The 17,180-nt window shown below is 38.8% G+C and overlaps 1 protein-coding gene across 10 annotated transcripts in view; it reads right to left on the reverse strand.

Annotated features, from left to right (window-relative positions):
- Positions 1 to 17,180, reverse strand: part of Inpp4b (inositol polyphosphate-4-phosphatase type II B) — a 789,997-nt gene that overhangs the window by 60,104 nt on the left and 712,713 nt on the right. For 6 of the 10 annotated variants that reach the window (XM_052726848.1, XM_052726849.1, XM_052726850.1 and 3 more), the window contains one exon: positions 7,379 to 8,740. The exons of 2 other annotated variants lie outside the window; for them this stretch is intronic. In XM_052726848.1, coding sequence (XP_052582808.1) covers positions 8,566 to 8,740 — 175 coding nt within the window. In that variant the 3' untranslated portion in view covers positions 7,379 to 8,565. Of the gene's footprint in view, positions 1 to 1,492; positions 7,340 to 7,378; positions 8,806 to 17,180 lie in introns of those variants that run through there. 2 more of the 10 variants (XM_052726854.1, XM_052726855.1) reach the window with 2 other exon arrangements.

The following is a 17,180-nucleotide window of genomic DNA, read 5'->3' on the forward strand; positions in this document are numbered from 1 at the left end:
AGAGGGGAGAAGCCATCTTTCCAGGACAAAGAAGCTGATTATTTCACAGCTCACAGTTCTGAAACTAGAGACCACATTGAAGAGTAGAGTCACGTGCACAGGAAGGTATGTGTGGTGTTAGCAGGATGGGGTCATCTCCCAGTGTCCTACTCCAATAGACTTTCCCCATCTCTCACTATTTGACTTAAAGATTATTGAAAGAATTTTTCTTGATCCATGGTTATTTATCAAAATTAAGAGAAGAGGGAACTTGGTGCTTGCTAGTAAATGGAGAGGTGGACAGAGCCACAGAACCATGTCTTGGTTGCTACACTGGCACAGACAGGTGTTAGCTTGACCAACAGCAATTGTACCCACACTTCCTCCTGAATCCACTCTCCAATCAAATCAAAATAGTGTCCCAGAACAGTCTCTCTGCGTCCATTGTGGTATTCTTATCATGACTGATGATTTCATTCCCTTGTAAAAATCAAAGGGCCCATACATGGATGTTTAGTACTATTCCATAAGGCCATTCTCCAGTTCTCTAGTAAACAGCATTTTACTGCAATTTACTGTGGGCTATCTCACATTACATCTATCTCCAGCACCTTTCCTGTGCTGATACAGAAAGATGCATTATTAATAAGAACACGTCCTGATGATGATGACCTCACAGAAGAGGAATACTCTCTCTGCTGTATCAGCTATGTTCCTGAAACACACCAGATGGTAAAAGTTCACTCTTCACATATGCCCCGAGGCTCCCTTTCGTTTATTCCTTTGCAAAAAGATCTAAATTAATGTCTTTGGAATTTGTCTTCTATTGTTATCTGCTCTAAAGAAGCACAAACGAACAGCTTGAAGAAGTCTATAAGAAAAAGAATTAGTTTGGTATGTTCAAATGACTCTACATTTAATCTAGACAACAAAGATTAATGATTTGCTCACTCCCAGCTGGGGAGCTATTGGCAGAGGATGGCTACTTGTGGAGGGAGAATCATATTTTTTTTAAGAGTGTGGCCACTAGTAAGTTGCCTGTGCCCTGGTGGATGACCTTATACACACACATTGGGCAGTACTAATTGGACTCAGTGGGTTAAATCTACCCTACCCTATCATCTTATCCTATCTTATCTTATCTATCTATATTCTGTCTATCATCATCAATCTATCTCATATCTATCATCTATCTATCCATCATCTAAAATTTTTAAATAATTACTGATGATTCCTTAGTGTAGAATCATCACAGCTGTTTTTGACTCTGTTTGGGGATTGTGCTTGATGCTTCCCTTAATAAAGGTGACCATGGAAGCCCACTCTGCCAGGAAAATTAGATTAAATAGTCATCAATGTAAAACATGTATTGCTATTGTGGTCTAGCAGAAGTGAGGTCTATTATCCTTAAAATGTTATTGTGCTATCCTTTTGTTATTTTCAATAATGTTTAAATGTTGCTACACAGATAAATATAAAAAATAATGTGTAATGGGGAGAAAAGACAGAAACATAAAAATAAAACCATATTTATTTCAACAAAAATATACACACCAGTGAACAATGAATATGATTACACAAAATAAAACGAATGTGATATTTCTTGAAATGCTAATATAAAACGATCTATCTATTTGTGGCTCATTTCCTGGGAATATACATTATTGGTTCATGTAGGATATATATTTAACATAAAAAGAAAGCAAGTGCTGACCTTTCAAATGAATACCACAAGACTCTGAAAATGCATTACATGAAAAGATAAAATGCTCACCCGAGAACACACGGGCACAAAGGGTGGCCTGTGCCGATAAAGGACAGCCCTGCCTTTTGAAAAGTGTGAGCGCTCTTCAACACAGATAGGTTATGATGTTGATAGTGACACAAATAATTCCAAGAATTATGTAGATATTATAGACATATTGGCCAAATTTGAGTCTCTAGAGCCTGCTGATGAACAATGTCATGGTAAAAGACATACTGTTACACTGTGCTCTTTCGTTACATAGGAATAATTTTAAATGTTTGTAGAAATTCTTCCAGTACAGAATGGTATATACCTCCCTCTTTTAAATACTACTGTTTACTGAGGGATATAGTATACTGGTGTGTACCTACAGCACATAGCTTGTAGACAGAAGCATTTTTACAAGTTGCATTTACACTAATGCCCATGCTCTTTGGAGCTAAAGTCTGGACTTCTTTTTCTTTGAATACATATGCCTGAGTACATATTGGATTCATCATTTGAGGGATTAATATCATCTTATATGCATCCCTTCTTTAGTTAGCATTTTCTGGTCTTCTTAAATCAGAAGTATAATTTATGTATTTTATAATCTTAGAAATAAAATTCAAAGAGAAACTGACATGTCCCACTGCTCAGAAAGACAGAGTACAAATTCCTGTTCCTTAATTCCATATTAACTGTCATTGTATTTTATCTAAAATGTTGATTTTTATCTTTCTATTTTTAAAGACAGTTTTTTGCTATAGTTTGCATCTTTGTGTGGAAAGATGCAAATGAAAAAAACCTTCTAATTTCAAGCTGTCCGAGAAATAAAAGATAAACTACACAAGGACATCTTACTTAAATAAAGCTAATGTCATAAATATGGGAGCGTAACTTAAACAATTGGAAGTGGGCTAGATGAACACGAATTTGTGTTAAACCTGTCCACCAATCATGCAAGTGTTCAGAAAATTAAATGTCATGTTCATTTGTGGGTAGTGCACACTGTATACAGCTTCTAGATAGTAGAGATGTTGTGCCCTCTCTGCTTGCTTCCAGCCACACTGCTGATCAGTCTCTCAAGTTTCTGAAACATGTACTAAAAAGGGAAACCCTGCCTTGAACACCCCCCAAAGTTCATTTAGTCCACAAAAGATTACAAAATGTGACCCTCATATTGAACTAAAGTGATATGCCACTTGGGAATCACAAAACTATATATGGTTGTCTTAGTATATTGCCAGAGTCTAATGTATTTAATCAAACAGATTGGTTTTCAACTGTGTTCAGTTTGGTAAACATCGGACATAGTGGTATGATTCTGTTTTCCTCTCTACAATGCCATCACCATCATTTTAGAAATTGAGATGGAGTGTATTTTAGTGATATTATGATGAGCTTAACATTCTCCTGACTTTAGTCCTGATGTATGATTTACAATAAGGCTATCTTGCCACTTACAGCACATTATTGATAGTTTTTAAACTCGTCTCTCTAATTAAATAACCGATTATGAATAAAATATGTTTCCACTCTACTATATAGACATGCAAGTTTCCTTAAAGCGGATAAAATTCAACATAAAATTATAATAATCTGATTAAAGACTACATTCATTCAAAACCTTTCTAATAATCATAACCTCCCTCCAATAATTTGTTATTTTAGGGAGAAAAAGTTGTAGTGGCACAGAGCCATGTACTGGTTGATAAATGCTTAACAAATGGTATTTCATGTTATAAATATTCTAGTTTATAGCATTTGCCTGTTTTTGAGGTGTAAATGTTTCCACAGTGGCTGATTTCAAGATACCAACATTGTGTTCTTAAATGTGGATTCAGGAGATTCACAGTTGCATATTATCAATACAGCATTTGCACAATGCAGAACCACCAGAGCCAACTACATTGGGGCAAGGAGGGTCAAGACCATGATGAGAAAAACCAGAAACAGCTGACCTGCTCTAGTGGGCACTCACAGACTCTGGACTGACAGCTGGGGAACCTGCATGGGACCAAACTAGGCCTTCTGAATGTGGGTGACACTTGTGTGGCAGTGAGACCAGGACTTATCCCGGGTACATGAACTGGCTTTCTAGAGCCCATTCCCTATGGTGGAATGCCTTATTCAGCTTTGATGCATGGGGGAAGGGCTCAGTCCTTCTCCAATTTGGTATACCAGCCTGTGTTGACTACCCAAGGGAGGCCTTACCCCCTATGAGGAGTGAATGGGGTTGGGATGGGGGTGTGAGGGGGATGAGAGAAGGGAAGGGAGAAGGGAGGAACAGTGGTTGGTATGCAAAATGAAAAATATTTAAATAAAAAAGAATAAATAAAAAGAAAAAAATCTGGTTTTAGAAAAGCCAGGAAGTTATAAGCTTTGATTGTAATCTTTACTTTTAATAAACTCAGTTCATATCTTATGGTTAGCCAGACACTGTGCAGCAACCAGCTTAGACAATTCCTGAAAGCTCCATCACTTCCCATGAGTCAACTAGCACCAGTTTTGACACCGAGAGAATGTCTCTTGGCACAGTATCTTTACAGAGAGAGGGATTTGATTTGATTAGAAAAATAACTCATTTTTCCCCTTTACCATTCTGAGTTCTACTTTATGAAAACCACCAAAAGGGTGGGTGTATCATCCAGTCAATCTCAGCTTTCAAGGCTTCACGGTTTGTCAGCATTAGTATTATGAGTGGCTAGTGGCCATAGGGAGCATGGCCCTGACTGAGGCATGGCCTAATTTTATATAATTCATCAGCTACATCATGTAGTTACCAGGACCCTGCTGCATTGCCAGACTGACCAAAATGTTAGCAACTAGAAGATGTTTTAAGCAGTGTGTGGGTAAACTCAAGGCAATATTTAGGAAGAAAAGCAGAGGTGAGAATTCAGTGAGCTGGTGTACCCAAATATGGCCCTGTTTCAATCAGATATTTCAAGTATATAATTAACTGTCCAGAGCACATGTGCACACTCTGGACCTTTGGGTAATAATCATGGCTTTGTCTTTTTGTACTTTTAATATGTTTCTGCTAGGGCTCTGTAAATAGTTAATCCAGAATTGAGACTTGAATTTGATGAGATTAGGAGAAAATCTTATTTGTGGGAAAGAAGACCGCATTGTTTAGAAATGTCATTTTCTTGATAAATTCTTTGCCTCAATGTGCTCTCCCTAGATATGGCCATGGTACAGCTTTTCAGTGAAAACGTGGATAGCACAGCATGACAGTGGCTGATAGAACTGCATGAGCACCTGTGTTTGTACAAGGGCAACTCTGATTCTGAAGGTCTTGGTAATGATGAGTCATGAAGTGATTGTCTGAGTGCATTTGGAGAAGAGTGATCATGTATAGGAAATGAGGATTTTCTTGGTGAGATCCTCTACTCATCCTCTGTTCCCATAGGAAATGATGACAGTGCTGTCAATGACTAAGAATTCGTTTGCATGTACAGTATAGACAGGTCTACCTTTCATGTTTCTGTACTAGCATTTGTTGACAAAGAAAAAAAATGTCCTATGAAATGTCATACAAAACTGGAAAACCTTATTGGCTTTCCAGTTGATAAATATTTAGAATATTTGAGTTAAGATGGTTAATCTATAAAAATATATAAACTATTATTGTTTATAAAATATTTATGAGCTAAAAACATCATATAAGATGTCCTGGGATGCATATCACCACTTAAGACACTAAGAAAAGCTCAGAGCTAGACACAAAACCCCTGTGATCACAACTCTTTCTATCTTAAACTCAATACAGTAATGAGAATAACCACAAATCCTACCACCTAGTTAAAAATCAAACAATTAACAGATTACATTAAATCACTGAAATGGAGACTAGCTCTCAGAACACTAGGATAATTATTTCCATAATTAGATGCAACTTTTTCCATTTTAAAGGCTACAAATAGTTTGGCAACTGCTTTGGCAACAGCCACAGGCTGTTAGCTAAAATAAGAAATGAGTAGTTGCATATAGAAGCCTCAGGGGGTCATCGGCTGTTCTCAGACTTTTGAAAAACTCAACATGGGATTAGAGATCTACCTAAAACTCCTTTACAGCAAGCATCTTAGGCAAAGGACTCTCATGTTACCTGTGAAGACATAAAATACTGCCCCTTGAATGAAGTGACGACCGAGAGGTGTCTGTGGAGGAAACCTCTAGTGTCCTCAGAGGAGACGCAGCTTTGGACAGCACTTCCCACAGGTGGAAATGGGAAAAATGCAGGGTTTTTTTTTCATATCACTTTACTAAGCGTCAAATCAAGTGATAAAACCTTATTTCTATTTGACTCTCCTCCTCTGTGTATTTTCATACATAGTGTAGCAATCCGCAGAAGACAGAAGTCACAGGTTAGGAAGTTTAAAAAAGTTAGATGGTAAGGGTGGTCATAATTGCTCTTCTGCAGTCATCTAAGTGACCTGCCTTAATTTACCCACTTTTTTGAATGATGGTCTTACACAATGTGGTCAGCCTCTAAGAAAACCACTAACCTGGAATGTTAGTGATTTTACATATGGTGGTATTTTACAATAAGGACAAATTTGAAATCTCGATTAACTGAAAAATACTGTGTAAATGTATCACTGTTTATGGCTCATGTATGTTATAGGGTTCTCCACTTTACATATGTTGACCTATGATAGACTGCAAACTCACACACCAAGAGGACTGCCAGGGAACACCTTACAGATATGTCTCTCACTTCTGTGAATTCTTCCAAAGGAAATTCAAGCTGCTGAGGATTTTCATTTTGGGCACCAACAGACACCATTCTTAAATTTCTTTGAAATTTTAGTTCCTTAAAACGTTTTCCCAGGACACAGATAAAGGTTCTATGCTGCTCTATCCCTAGGTGGGTTTCTCAACCCATATTAAAGTTCTTCAAAGATCCATAGTTTGTGTTATAGCTCCTGGCTGTAATCACACTTTCATATACGGCTTAGAAGGTGGAATCACATCTGAGTTGGGTGACAAAGATGTGTGCAAACATATCTGCAAACCATGTCAGTAATCAAGGGCAAGGGTCACCATTACCTAATTGCATTTACTATACATGTTTTCTAAAGCCCTGTAAGCTAGGCTGTGAGGTTGTCTGGAGTCAAGAGTACGAACTATTGTCACGTGAACTCAGTACCTTTACTAGCTCCTCTCTACAGCTTAGATGGAGTGTGGCATTCTCTGAGTTACCTCTGGCACCATGGGAACAACCTTGTTTCCTCAGGACATGGTTTATTTAAATACACTTCAAACAGAATTGCATTTTCTGAACTAACCTCAACCAGTGAGAGTTAACACAAGGGAGAGCAGATAGACAGAACACAGCGGTAAGGGGTCACTTTCAGAGTGAAGTATTGGTTTTGGTATGAGCAACACCCACAACGCCTCATCCCACAAACTCATAACAACATAAAACAAAAAAGACAGAGGTGGAGATCGTCCACAATGTGTCTGTGTTCCTGTTTGTTTCCATGTTGGTACACTTAGGTGTCAGCTTTTCCATAAGTGCCTTCTGGAGGTCGGTAGCACTTGGGGAAAGCCATCAGCTGGAGCATGTTGAAAGCATACCTTCTGCATTTGATATTCTTCAGGACATTCTCTATGCGGCATCCTTCTCTGGTGAAAGGGAAAAGTACAACTTCATGAAACACAGAATAAAGAAATACGCTTTATTTGTTCAATGCAGAGTTGCAGCAACAGTCCAAGTAAAAATAATAAAGATTCAACTCTACATTGTTTTCCCCACAAGTGATGATACATCTTACAAAATTAAATCCTAGGCCAGGCTCAATACCATTATTGCCTTCGGAAAGATTTGATTAAGTTTCTTAACAGATATTTAACTTTTGATAAACTCTTTAAATATAATTTGCTCCACAATACAGCTATACTTTAGTTTCATAAATATATCTGCCTTTGTATAACTTTTCCACAAATTAACTACCGGTCCCTTAAAACACATTAAAATCTACATGTAGCCCTAAGGATGCAGCTCTAGGAATAAGGCATTTAATTTATTAAGTCTGGCCCTATAGATTTTTTAAAGGAGGTTCCGTTCCTATTTGACTCTGTTGTTTTAGCTATGCAGTGAAGAGAGCAGATGGCTTTCTCGGCAGCCTGCTCCAAACGCCAGCTTCACAAAAGAGGAGCGCTCCTCAACCACGGTACAAAAGTCACAGGTGCTAAAAATGGCGCAGCAAGACACAGATGAGACCTTGTTAAAAAGAATAGAAAAGTAGTCTGAAAGCCAAACCAACCCAAACCATAGTTACAAACAGGTCAATTTAATTACAAAACATAAATAGCCGTTCTTTCCATAAAGTTACTTGACACAAGAAGGTTAAAAGCAGCGATGAATAAGAGCCAAGGAGGAACAGAGTAAGAAAACGGACACATTTCTATCAGCTGATCGCAACTATGTTAGCACAGTGGAAAGAAAGTCTGTAACCTCCTGCTTCCCAGATTGTCTCGGGGTTTTACTGGTGCACAATGTCAGTCCTAATTTCTCTAATAAATGAAATGGGAAGGGGAGGTTCAGAACTTCAAGCTTTCAGGATTCTATTTTTTGTCTTGTTCCAAAGACAGTAATTTTAAAACACATCTTTAGCTACTTAACAGTGGGAAAACACTTTTTGGTGAACAAAAGAGCAAAATAATTCACTTAATGCATAGTACTTCTGCCTTTTAGGATTTAGGAAAAACAAACAAAACCACAATTCAAACATTTCCTTTTTGTTGTTGTTTAAATTCTGTGAATCTGAAAGTGTAGAAATATTACAACATTGTCCCCAGAATTAAAGTCCATTGTCGTTTGTAGAAAAGGAAAGAACACAGCATAAAATTTATTGGTATTTGGCTAGGAGTAATGCAAGACTTAAAATAAGCCACACAACGAGCAGGTGAGAGCTGACGAGAAGCAAGGCGACAGGGTAGAAGTGTCGAGAAGTCGGCTTGTTATCAGTTAGACAGCCTGTCTCGGGGTCATCGGATTCACTCAAGGCTCCCTGGGTTTGTCGGCTGTTAGACAGGAGGAAGGAGGAGAGAAGAGAACAGAACAGCATTTGCAGACCATCCAATGTAACCTTAGAGAAAGCACACACATACCTTATGCAGTACATCTGCACCGCAAGTTTTTATGCTAAACAGCCTCTGTGCATCTGTACATTTTTTCTCTGTACTACATGGACAAACATTTTTAAAGAGGATATTCCCTTTGATTTTTGGAGGAAACAGCATGATGGTGACACTTAGAGATGATAGAGCTACATGCAGAAGGAGGAATTGGGTGGGCACCCGTAAACAAGACTACATGAATAAAATTAAATGATGGAACAGTTCATATAAAATGATCTGATAAATATGCCATTGGGAAATGGAATCATGATGGAATGAAACACAGGATTTGCGAGACAAGTGGATATGTTTGGCACATTAAATATACCTTCTTCTGGTATTGTATCTGTGTAGTGTATTTAAAGTTGTAAAGTGATTTCTCAACATGGTTTGGTCTTTGAAAGGACTGAAGCACCTGGCATGTCATCTTTGGCAGCCATATTATTAGTTTAAGAAAATCCCATGCAGAGCCCTTTGTTAGCTCAGTTCATAAATCATTTTGTCTTCAGCTCATCTTATTTACAGGGCCAAAGCTATTGCTACACCCTGTTTGCTGAAAACAGGCATATAGCAATTCTATTTCAGGAAAGAAAAGATTCTCAGATCATGTATGTCCTGTGCAAGAGAAAAATATTTTACTTAAAAGCAGTTCTAATTATGACAAATGTAAAACACATAATTAAAATCTCAGTGTAGTCAATGGGACAGAAGCAGTTTCCTGTTTATTAGCTTCTCCTGTATATGGTCACAGTCACAGGCTGTCATCGAATGGAAGTGGACTGTATACAGGCTCCTCAGCCATGGCCCTTTCTAAGCATGTGCATTCCCTGAAAACTTCCTATACTGATTTTTGACCAGGTTCTGACGCCACAGTGGTCACATCTGATAACCATCACAATCAGCTCACAGAGTGACATTTAAAACACCGAGTTGGTGGTCATGTGCCTGGTCTCCCTGTCCATTAAGACCTAAGCATTGTAACCAGAGAAAACTGGATGATCTTGAGTCATTGAAGAAGAGGGAGGTAATTTTGGACTGGCATAATTCATGTTCTCATGTTTGCAAGAATTTGATTAATTGTTCCACTTCCCCCTAAATGTCTGGTGAACTAGATTATTTTATTTTTGTTTTAATTTTTTAAAATATTATTATATTGCATGTTTGTGTGTTTTTCCTGCATGTATATATGTGTATTATTTGCATACTTGGTGGCTCTGGACGCCAGAAAAAAGGTGTTTGATCTCTGGAATTGGAGTTACAGACATTTGTAAGCCATGATGTGGGTTCTGGAAATTGAACCCAGGTCCTTTGGGCGAGTAATCAATACTCTTAACCTTGGAGGCAATTCTCTAGCCCAAATTTTACTTTTTACAGATTTGTCTCTTTTTATTTTATGTGCATTAGTGCTTGTTTGCATGTATATATATATGCACCACGAGCAAGCCTGCTCACTGCAGCCAAACTGTACTTCTAGATGGCTGTAAGGCACCATGTGTGTACCTGGAACAGAAACCAGGTCTCTTGCAAGAGCAGCCAATGCTTTTTGTTGTTTCTTCTTAAAATTTGAAATCACAGTGTAATTCTACCATTCCTCCCTGCCCTTTCCTTCAGCCAACCCATCCCATGTCATACACTTTCTCTCTTGTTCTCGCTCAAGTTCATGGTACCTATTACTTTGTTATTATACACATATTTGTGTATATATATATATATATATATATATATATGTATATAAATTATATAGATAATTTGCTCAGTCTGTATAATGTTAGGGAAGGCTCATGGGACCTCCACCCCAGGGAAAGAGCTGCAGGAAGGAGGCCGAGAGTGGGAGAAACTGTCTTCCCCAGGGAAGAGCATACCAACTGGATCCTGTATGGAGTGGTCAGCCCTGAAATCACGCACATCTAGCAAACACTTAACTGCTGTGCTGTTAACCAATCCAGGGCTTTCTCAGGGGTCCCAATGAAAGGACAAAAGAACCTAGCTCGATGTCCTTGCTCACATTAGACTTGGCAAGGCCAGTCTGGGGCTCGGGCTGGATCCTCAGAGGAATTAAGGTTTCAGTTCCTGGGAACTTGGCTTTTCCTCCTGAAGAGACTGGAATTATCAGGCCCGTGGCTGCTGTGTACTTCATCTGTAATGCTCTGAAGTACCCTGTGTTCCCTTTGTGGACATTGCTTGATTACCTCCTGCTGACTTTGTCCCACTGTATGAGAGGCTGCTCTGACTGCCCCATTTCTCTCCCGGAAAGAGTGTATAAGGTGCTGTACTTCTTAAGAGTTTACTTGGCATAAGACATAGCTTGAGTAAGACCTCCTGACTTCAACCTTTATCGTCTCTGTCTTCTATCTCCTTATCTTCTGACCTCCTGGTCCTCTCACTAAGGAGAATGACCTGCTGGTCCAGGTCAAAATGGCATCCAAACAGAAAGAAGAAGTGCTGCCATGATACATAGATAAATAAAAGAGGTCAGCCTGGAAGAGGAAGCTCAAGCATCAGAGTAAATCATGGAAGAATTTTCTCTCTCTCTCTCTCTCTCTCTCTCTCTCTCTCTCTCTCTCTCTCTCTCTCTCTCTCTGAAGATGTATTTATTTATCATGTACACAGTGTTCCGCCTCCATGTATGCCTGCTCACCAGAAGAGGGCCCCAGGTCTCATTACAGATGGTTGTGAGCCACCATGTAGGTGCTGGGATTTGAACTCTGGACCTCTGGAAGAACAGCCCAGTGCTCTTAACCTCTGAGCCATCTCTGCAGCCCTGGGATAGCAGAATCTTTAAGAGCACAGTTTTTCCTTTAGATCAGAGATTCTCAATCTACAGGTCAGGACCCCTATGAGTTGAACAACTCTGCCTAAGACCATTGGAAAACACAAATATTCACAATAAGATTCATAACAGGAGAAAATTACAGTTGTGACGGAGCAACAAAAATAGCTTTATGGCTGGGCTCACACAACGTGAAGACCTGTATTAAAGGGTCTCAGCATTAGGAAGGCAGAGGACCACTGTCTTAGATTCCTTCCCTTCTTTCTCTCTGTTTTATTTATTTATTTATTTATTTATTTATTTATTTATTTATTTATTTATTTATTTATTTATTTATTTATTTATTTATTTATTTATTTATTTGTAATGCATTGCTACGGTGCTTAGAGAAGTTCTTTCGTTTCATTCTCAAACTCTGCCCTTGGTTCCCTGAAGAAGATCCTATAAACTGAAGACATAGAAATGTGTAGGTAAATGTTCAAAGACAAAATATCACCTACAAAGGCCACAAGAGTTTCCTATAATTAATTTGCATGGTAGAATTTGATTAGAGATTGTTTAGACCCACAGCATGAAGTTGACTCAATTATGATTCAATAGTCCTGTAAATCTGATCACTATACCCTGAAAACAGACTCCCAGACTTGAGATGGGGGGGGAGCCTTTTAGAGATAAAAGGCCTCAAGGATGAGAAAGCAGGGTCAGTTCTGGATTACTTTCCCTTCAAGGTGCCTCTCTCCAGGAGAGGGGAATATTTCCGCTTCAATTGATACAGTTTGAAAATCACCGGAAATGGCCCTGTCTCATTTAGCTGAGGCAAATTCCTTCCTCTTTTCTCATACAGGATTATTAAGTCTCCTGTTAAAGCCTTCTGCTCTTCATTTGGGGAAACTGCCGGAGCCTGAGCCCCCTGATACTTTGGGCAAAAAAGAAGCCTGCTTGATGTTTTTGGAGTTTTCCACTACAGCAGGAAAAAAAGGGAGTGCAATCAAAACACAGTGGCAGAACCTGAGTGGACCGGAAGCCTGCTCATGCGGCAACAGAGCACTGGGCTCCTTGGCAGAGTGACCCACCCATGGGTCCCTGGGAGACCTGTCTCCCCACATCAGGCCTGTTAGGGGCAGCTAGGTCCCAAGCAGCGCTGGTGGGGCAAAAGTGCTTGAGGGGCTGAGACAGAGTCAGACGTCTCCATGACAGAAGGTCTAGAACATTTCCCACACCAAGTGTCTTTTCTGTTTTCACTCCTTTCATCCAGCACATCGGCTTTTACCAGCTCAACTTTGGATGTTGCGGACTAAAGAGACCTGCTTGTAAAGCAGAGCGACCAGCGCTGCCAGAAACTGACTCTGACATCTGGGATTTGGCCCTCCATTTCATATTCAAGCATGGTTTTTTCTCTGTATATCTTTACCCCCTTTCCTGGGCCAGATCGGCCCTCTGACTATGGCAGGGAAAAGAAGAAACAGATAGATAAATATAAAAGGTAAAAGTTGGCCTGAGCTGTAAACATTCCTTAGGGAGACTTGGAAAGCTAACTCTCTCTTCCTCCCTTCATTCATCCCTTCACTCCTTTCTTTCATTCGTTCTTTTTTTGTTGTGTTTTTGTTGTTGTTGTTTGTTTTTGTTTTGGTGTTGGTTTTTGAGATGGGTTTCTCTGTGTAGCCCTGGCTGTCCTGGAACTCACTGTAGACTAGGCAGGCCTGGAACTCACAGAGATCCACCTGCCTCTGCCTCCCAAGTGCTGGGATTAAAGGCGTGCGCCACCACCACCTGGCTTTTCTTCATTTCTTAAAAACAAAACAAAACAAAAAAACCCCAAGCAAACAAATAAGCAAACACACACAAAATTCTACCGCCTCTGTCTACTACCTTAGTTCAGCTTCCTTAAGTTAAAAGATATGATGCTATCATTTTAGTATTTTGTTTTAATTTTGATGGGTTTATATGATATATAACACTATGATATATAACTAACACAAACAAAGAGAGCTAGACAGCAAATCTCAAAGCTACTGCCACTAAAAAGCAGCCAAGGTGGGCTCTGCTGGGTCTTAGTCTCACTAAAAGACATTTGCTCCAAGAAGGCCTTCTAGGCCAATTTTATATAAAAAGGGAGGGGGACTTGTCTATATAGCTATAAAATCTCTTGGTATTAAATATAAAATTTTTATAGGGATAAAAGAAAAAATTATTTTAATAAATGAAGATTTATTTGTAATGATTGAGATATCCATAATTATAAAATAAACTAACTAAAGTACATTTATAAGTTATAAATGTTCTAGTAAGGTTTGTAGGCATATAGATGATAAGATTAAAGATAATGTGTATGATATTAAAGTTTATAAGATCTAAGATTAACAGTTACAAACAAAACTGACTATTATGTACATCAAATCAAGGTTTATTTAAAAATAACTATTAAAATATCACATAAAGTTAAATGTATCAGACCAGTGCAATTGATCCTTTGTGTGTTTCTCATATGAGGCACTACACTGCTCTCTTTGGCTAAACTGGGGATTCATCAATCATTCTTTTTTGTCTATCATTTGTGGTTCAATACAGATATGTCCTTCTGTCTGAATGACATGTATGGCCTATGACTTTGGAGTCTATGAGAAATCTAAAGTATACTTTCTCATACATTGTCAATTCATTTCTCACTTAAGTTTTCCAGTTTCTAATCACCCATGTGTTTCCTCATTGATGGACATTTCCCAGTTTGCAGTGAGAATCTGGTGCCCTGGTTACAGAACGGTAATCCTTCCTGGGTGCATGCTTCATCATGGTTCAAAAGAACTCTGTACCTCTGAGTAGATGAACTAGAGTGCTGATTGAATTGTCCTGGAGCTGTCCACCTGGTCTGGATGAAGATAACTTCCTTGATTTCCTCATTGGCTACATCCTGTTATAATGTTCAGAGAAAAAGCCTCAACTGGACCTTTGGCTATTAGCCACCCCTGGACGGTGGAATCATCTATGAGACTTACAGGGGAAAAAAAAGAACAACTGTAACACGGGCATCTTATCATTTGGACTCACTGCTTATGTCAACCTCCCTTATATGGTACTAAATGGGACTTCCTCTATTCCAGAAAATGGGAGACACTGCTAAATTACCTGTATCAATTGTCCCTTCACTAGTTGTGAAGTTCACAGAACTTAGGAGTCTTTTAAACATTCAGGCACCAGTAACTCATCTGGCCTTAAGAAATAAAATAGGAGGAGCTGGACCAATCCAAGGCTTTCTCACAGGCCCTGATGGAAGGACAAACGGAAGCTAGTTCTTGTCCTTGCTCAGGATTGGACTTGGCAGGGCCAGTCTGGGGCTAGGGCTGGAACCTCGAAGAAGTTAAGGTTTCAGTTTTTGGGAACTTGGTTTTAGCCCTTGAAGAGACTGGAGTTACCAGTCCCAGGGCCGCTGTGTGCTCGGTCCGTGATGTTCTCCAGATACCCTGATTCCTTTGTGCAGCGTTGCTTGACTAGCCTCCTGCTGACTCTGTGCCTTTGCATGAGAGATTCTGCTAACTCTGTTCCATCTCCCCCATGCAAATACTACATAATTGTAATTATAAATATCATCCCTACTAATATGTCCTCCTGACTTGTCAAGTTTTAAAGTGAAGGTTATCTCTGCAACTTTGACATTCTTCTTTAGTACTCCCATAGAAGAACAGTCATATATTTAAATCTCCCTCTCTTTCTTTCTCTTTTCCTTCCTTCCTTTCATTCTTTTTCTTCCTTCTTCCTCTTCATCATCACTATCATCATCGTCTATCAATCTTGTATCAACCTATCTATCAATTTATTGTAGTGCACATGTTACATTCTGATTGCAAATTCAGGTTCAAATGCTATCTACAATTCATGAGCATCAAGTACAGAAGTGCCCTGTTTCCTACTGAGGTGATGCTATAAATAGATACTACTTGAGGAATAGAGCACTCAGACTAAAAGAAAATGGAAAAACTAAGGGTGAGAAAATGTTTTCCAATAATGGTCCTTACTCCAAGTTCAGAGTGCTAATTTAGATCAGATTACATTCCCCCCGACCCCAAAAACTCAAAGAAACACTTTATATTTTACAGTCTGAATGCTTCATATGCTTTCCAAGTCAACATTACTAAGTCAAAGGGTTTTGTTTCTGGAAGGGTAATTTTAGAATCAAATTAATTTGTTGCTTATTAACTTCTATCTCTGGAGATTAGAGTAATGCATTAAAATTGCCTCCCATATAATCATCATATTACTCAGCTAGAATTCAAAATGGTCTGGCCACGGAGCTACTTGATGTGTGAAGGTGGTGATATGCAGCAGAGCAGACAGGTGGTCTTGGAACCACCTCCTTTATTCCTGCCAAATATAGCATGAATGGACATTTCTTCATGGACACCAATGGATTTTTAAGAACTCTGCTTGTAGAAAATGTAAAGGATGCTCTCAGCAATTGTTTCACCAGGAGATTATGGTAAGTAATTAGTGGCTGTCTTTCAAGGCACCCTGACAATTCAGTGCCATTAGTGCTAGCTAGCAGTGACTGTGTATCACCATGAAAGCAAATCTCAGTGATGTCCTCAGCAGAAATGCCACTTGATCAGACATTTAAGGGCAGTTGAATATGAAGGCTATAAAATAATCCCCAAATCTCTGTCAAAAGAACCACTTAAGAATAGGAATGAGTAAAAGACATGTCTCACTAATAAATGCACTGCTGTCTACAAGAGTAGATCATTCCTCAAACAAAACCCAGCACACATGACTCGATAATATTTTCTTTTTTCCTGTTTTTGACAATTCTGAAGGTGGAGGTCTTAACCACACACCACCGGTATTCTCTCAAATCATTCAGAACTCTGCACTGAAAATTCAGATGCCTTGCTTGCCTTGTGGAGACAATTATTCATTGATAGTTTTGCTACTTGATATTGTATTTCTTCAACTGCTGTATTACTTCAGGCTCCCCAAAGGAAAAATCAGAAATTAAAACTAATTGAAAACAAAAACTTTTCTTCTGACCAGCAAACGGAGACCATTTCACATTTAATCGTCTGCTTTAAGTTTGGAGCTGTGGAAATACCATTCTGACATTATGACCCATTATTTTAAAGCCAATATCTTAAAGAGCTTTATTTGACTCAATAGTCATTTATGAATCAATACTTACAAAGAACCATGTTTTAACTCCCAGTTCAAACTGTATAAGAGTTTAAATAGTCACATTAGTGTAAAATAAATGTGACGCATGCTGGGTACCCATGAAAGCTTTGGGAATGCTACAAGCAATCAGAGAACCAAATACTCTCACATTAAAGAAAGACTTTAAAAGAAATCTTCAGTTTGAATCTAAACACTGAATACTGGAGGAAGTAAAGCCACCCCTGGGCTTCTATGCAGCAAGTAAAAGAAAGCCTCCTTAGAACATAATTTCTTTGGTCCATATTTTATTTATATCATAGTCTCAAGTAAAGAGAGAAGTTTGTTTATATTTGTTTTCTTTTTCAAGTTAGCTCAAGATTTATGAGACTAGATGACTCCAGATAGACTCAATGAGTATGCTAGACCTGTACCACA

Source organism: Peromyscus californicus, unplaced genomic scaffold, assembly GCF_007827085.1.
Source record: "Peromyscus californicus insignis strain IS unplaced genomic scaffold, ASM782708v3 Scaffold_8__1_contigs__length_139910024, whole genome shotgun sequence".
Taxonomy (NCBI): domain Eukaryota; kingdom Metazoa; phylum Chordata; class Mammalia; order Rodentia; family Cricetidae; genus Peromyscus; species Peromyscus californicus.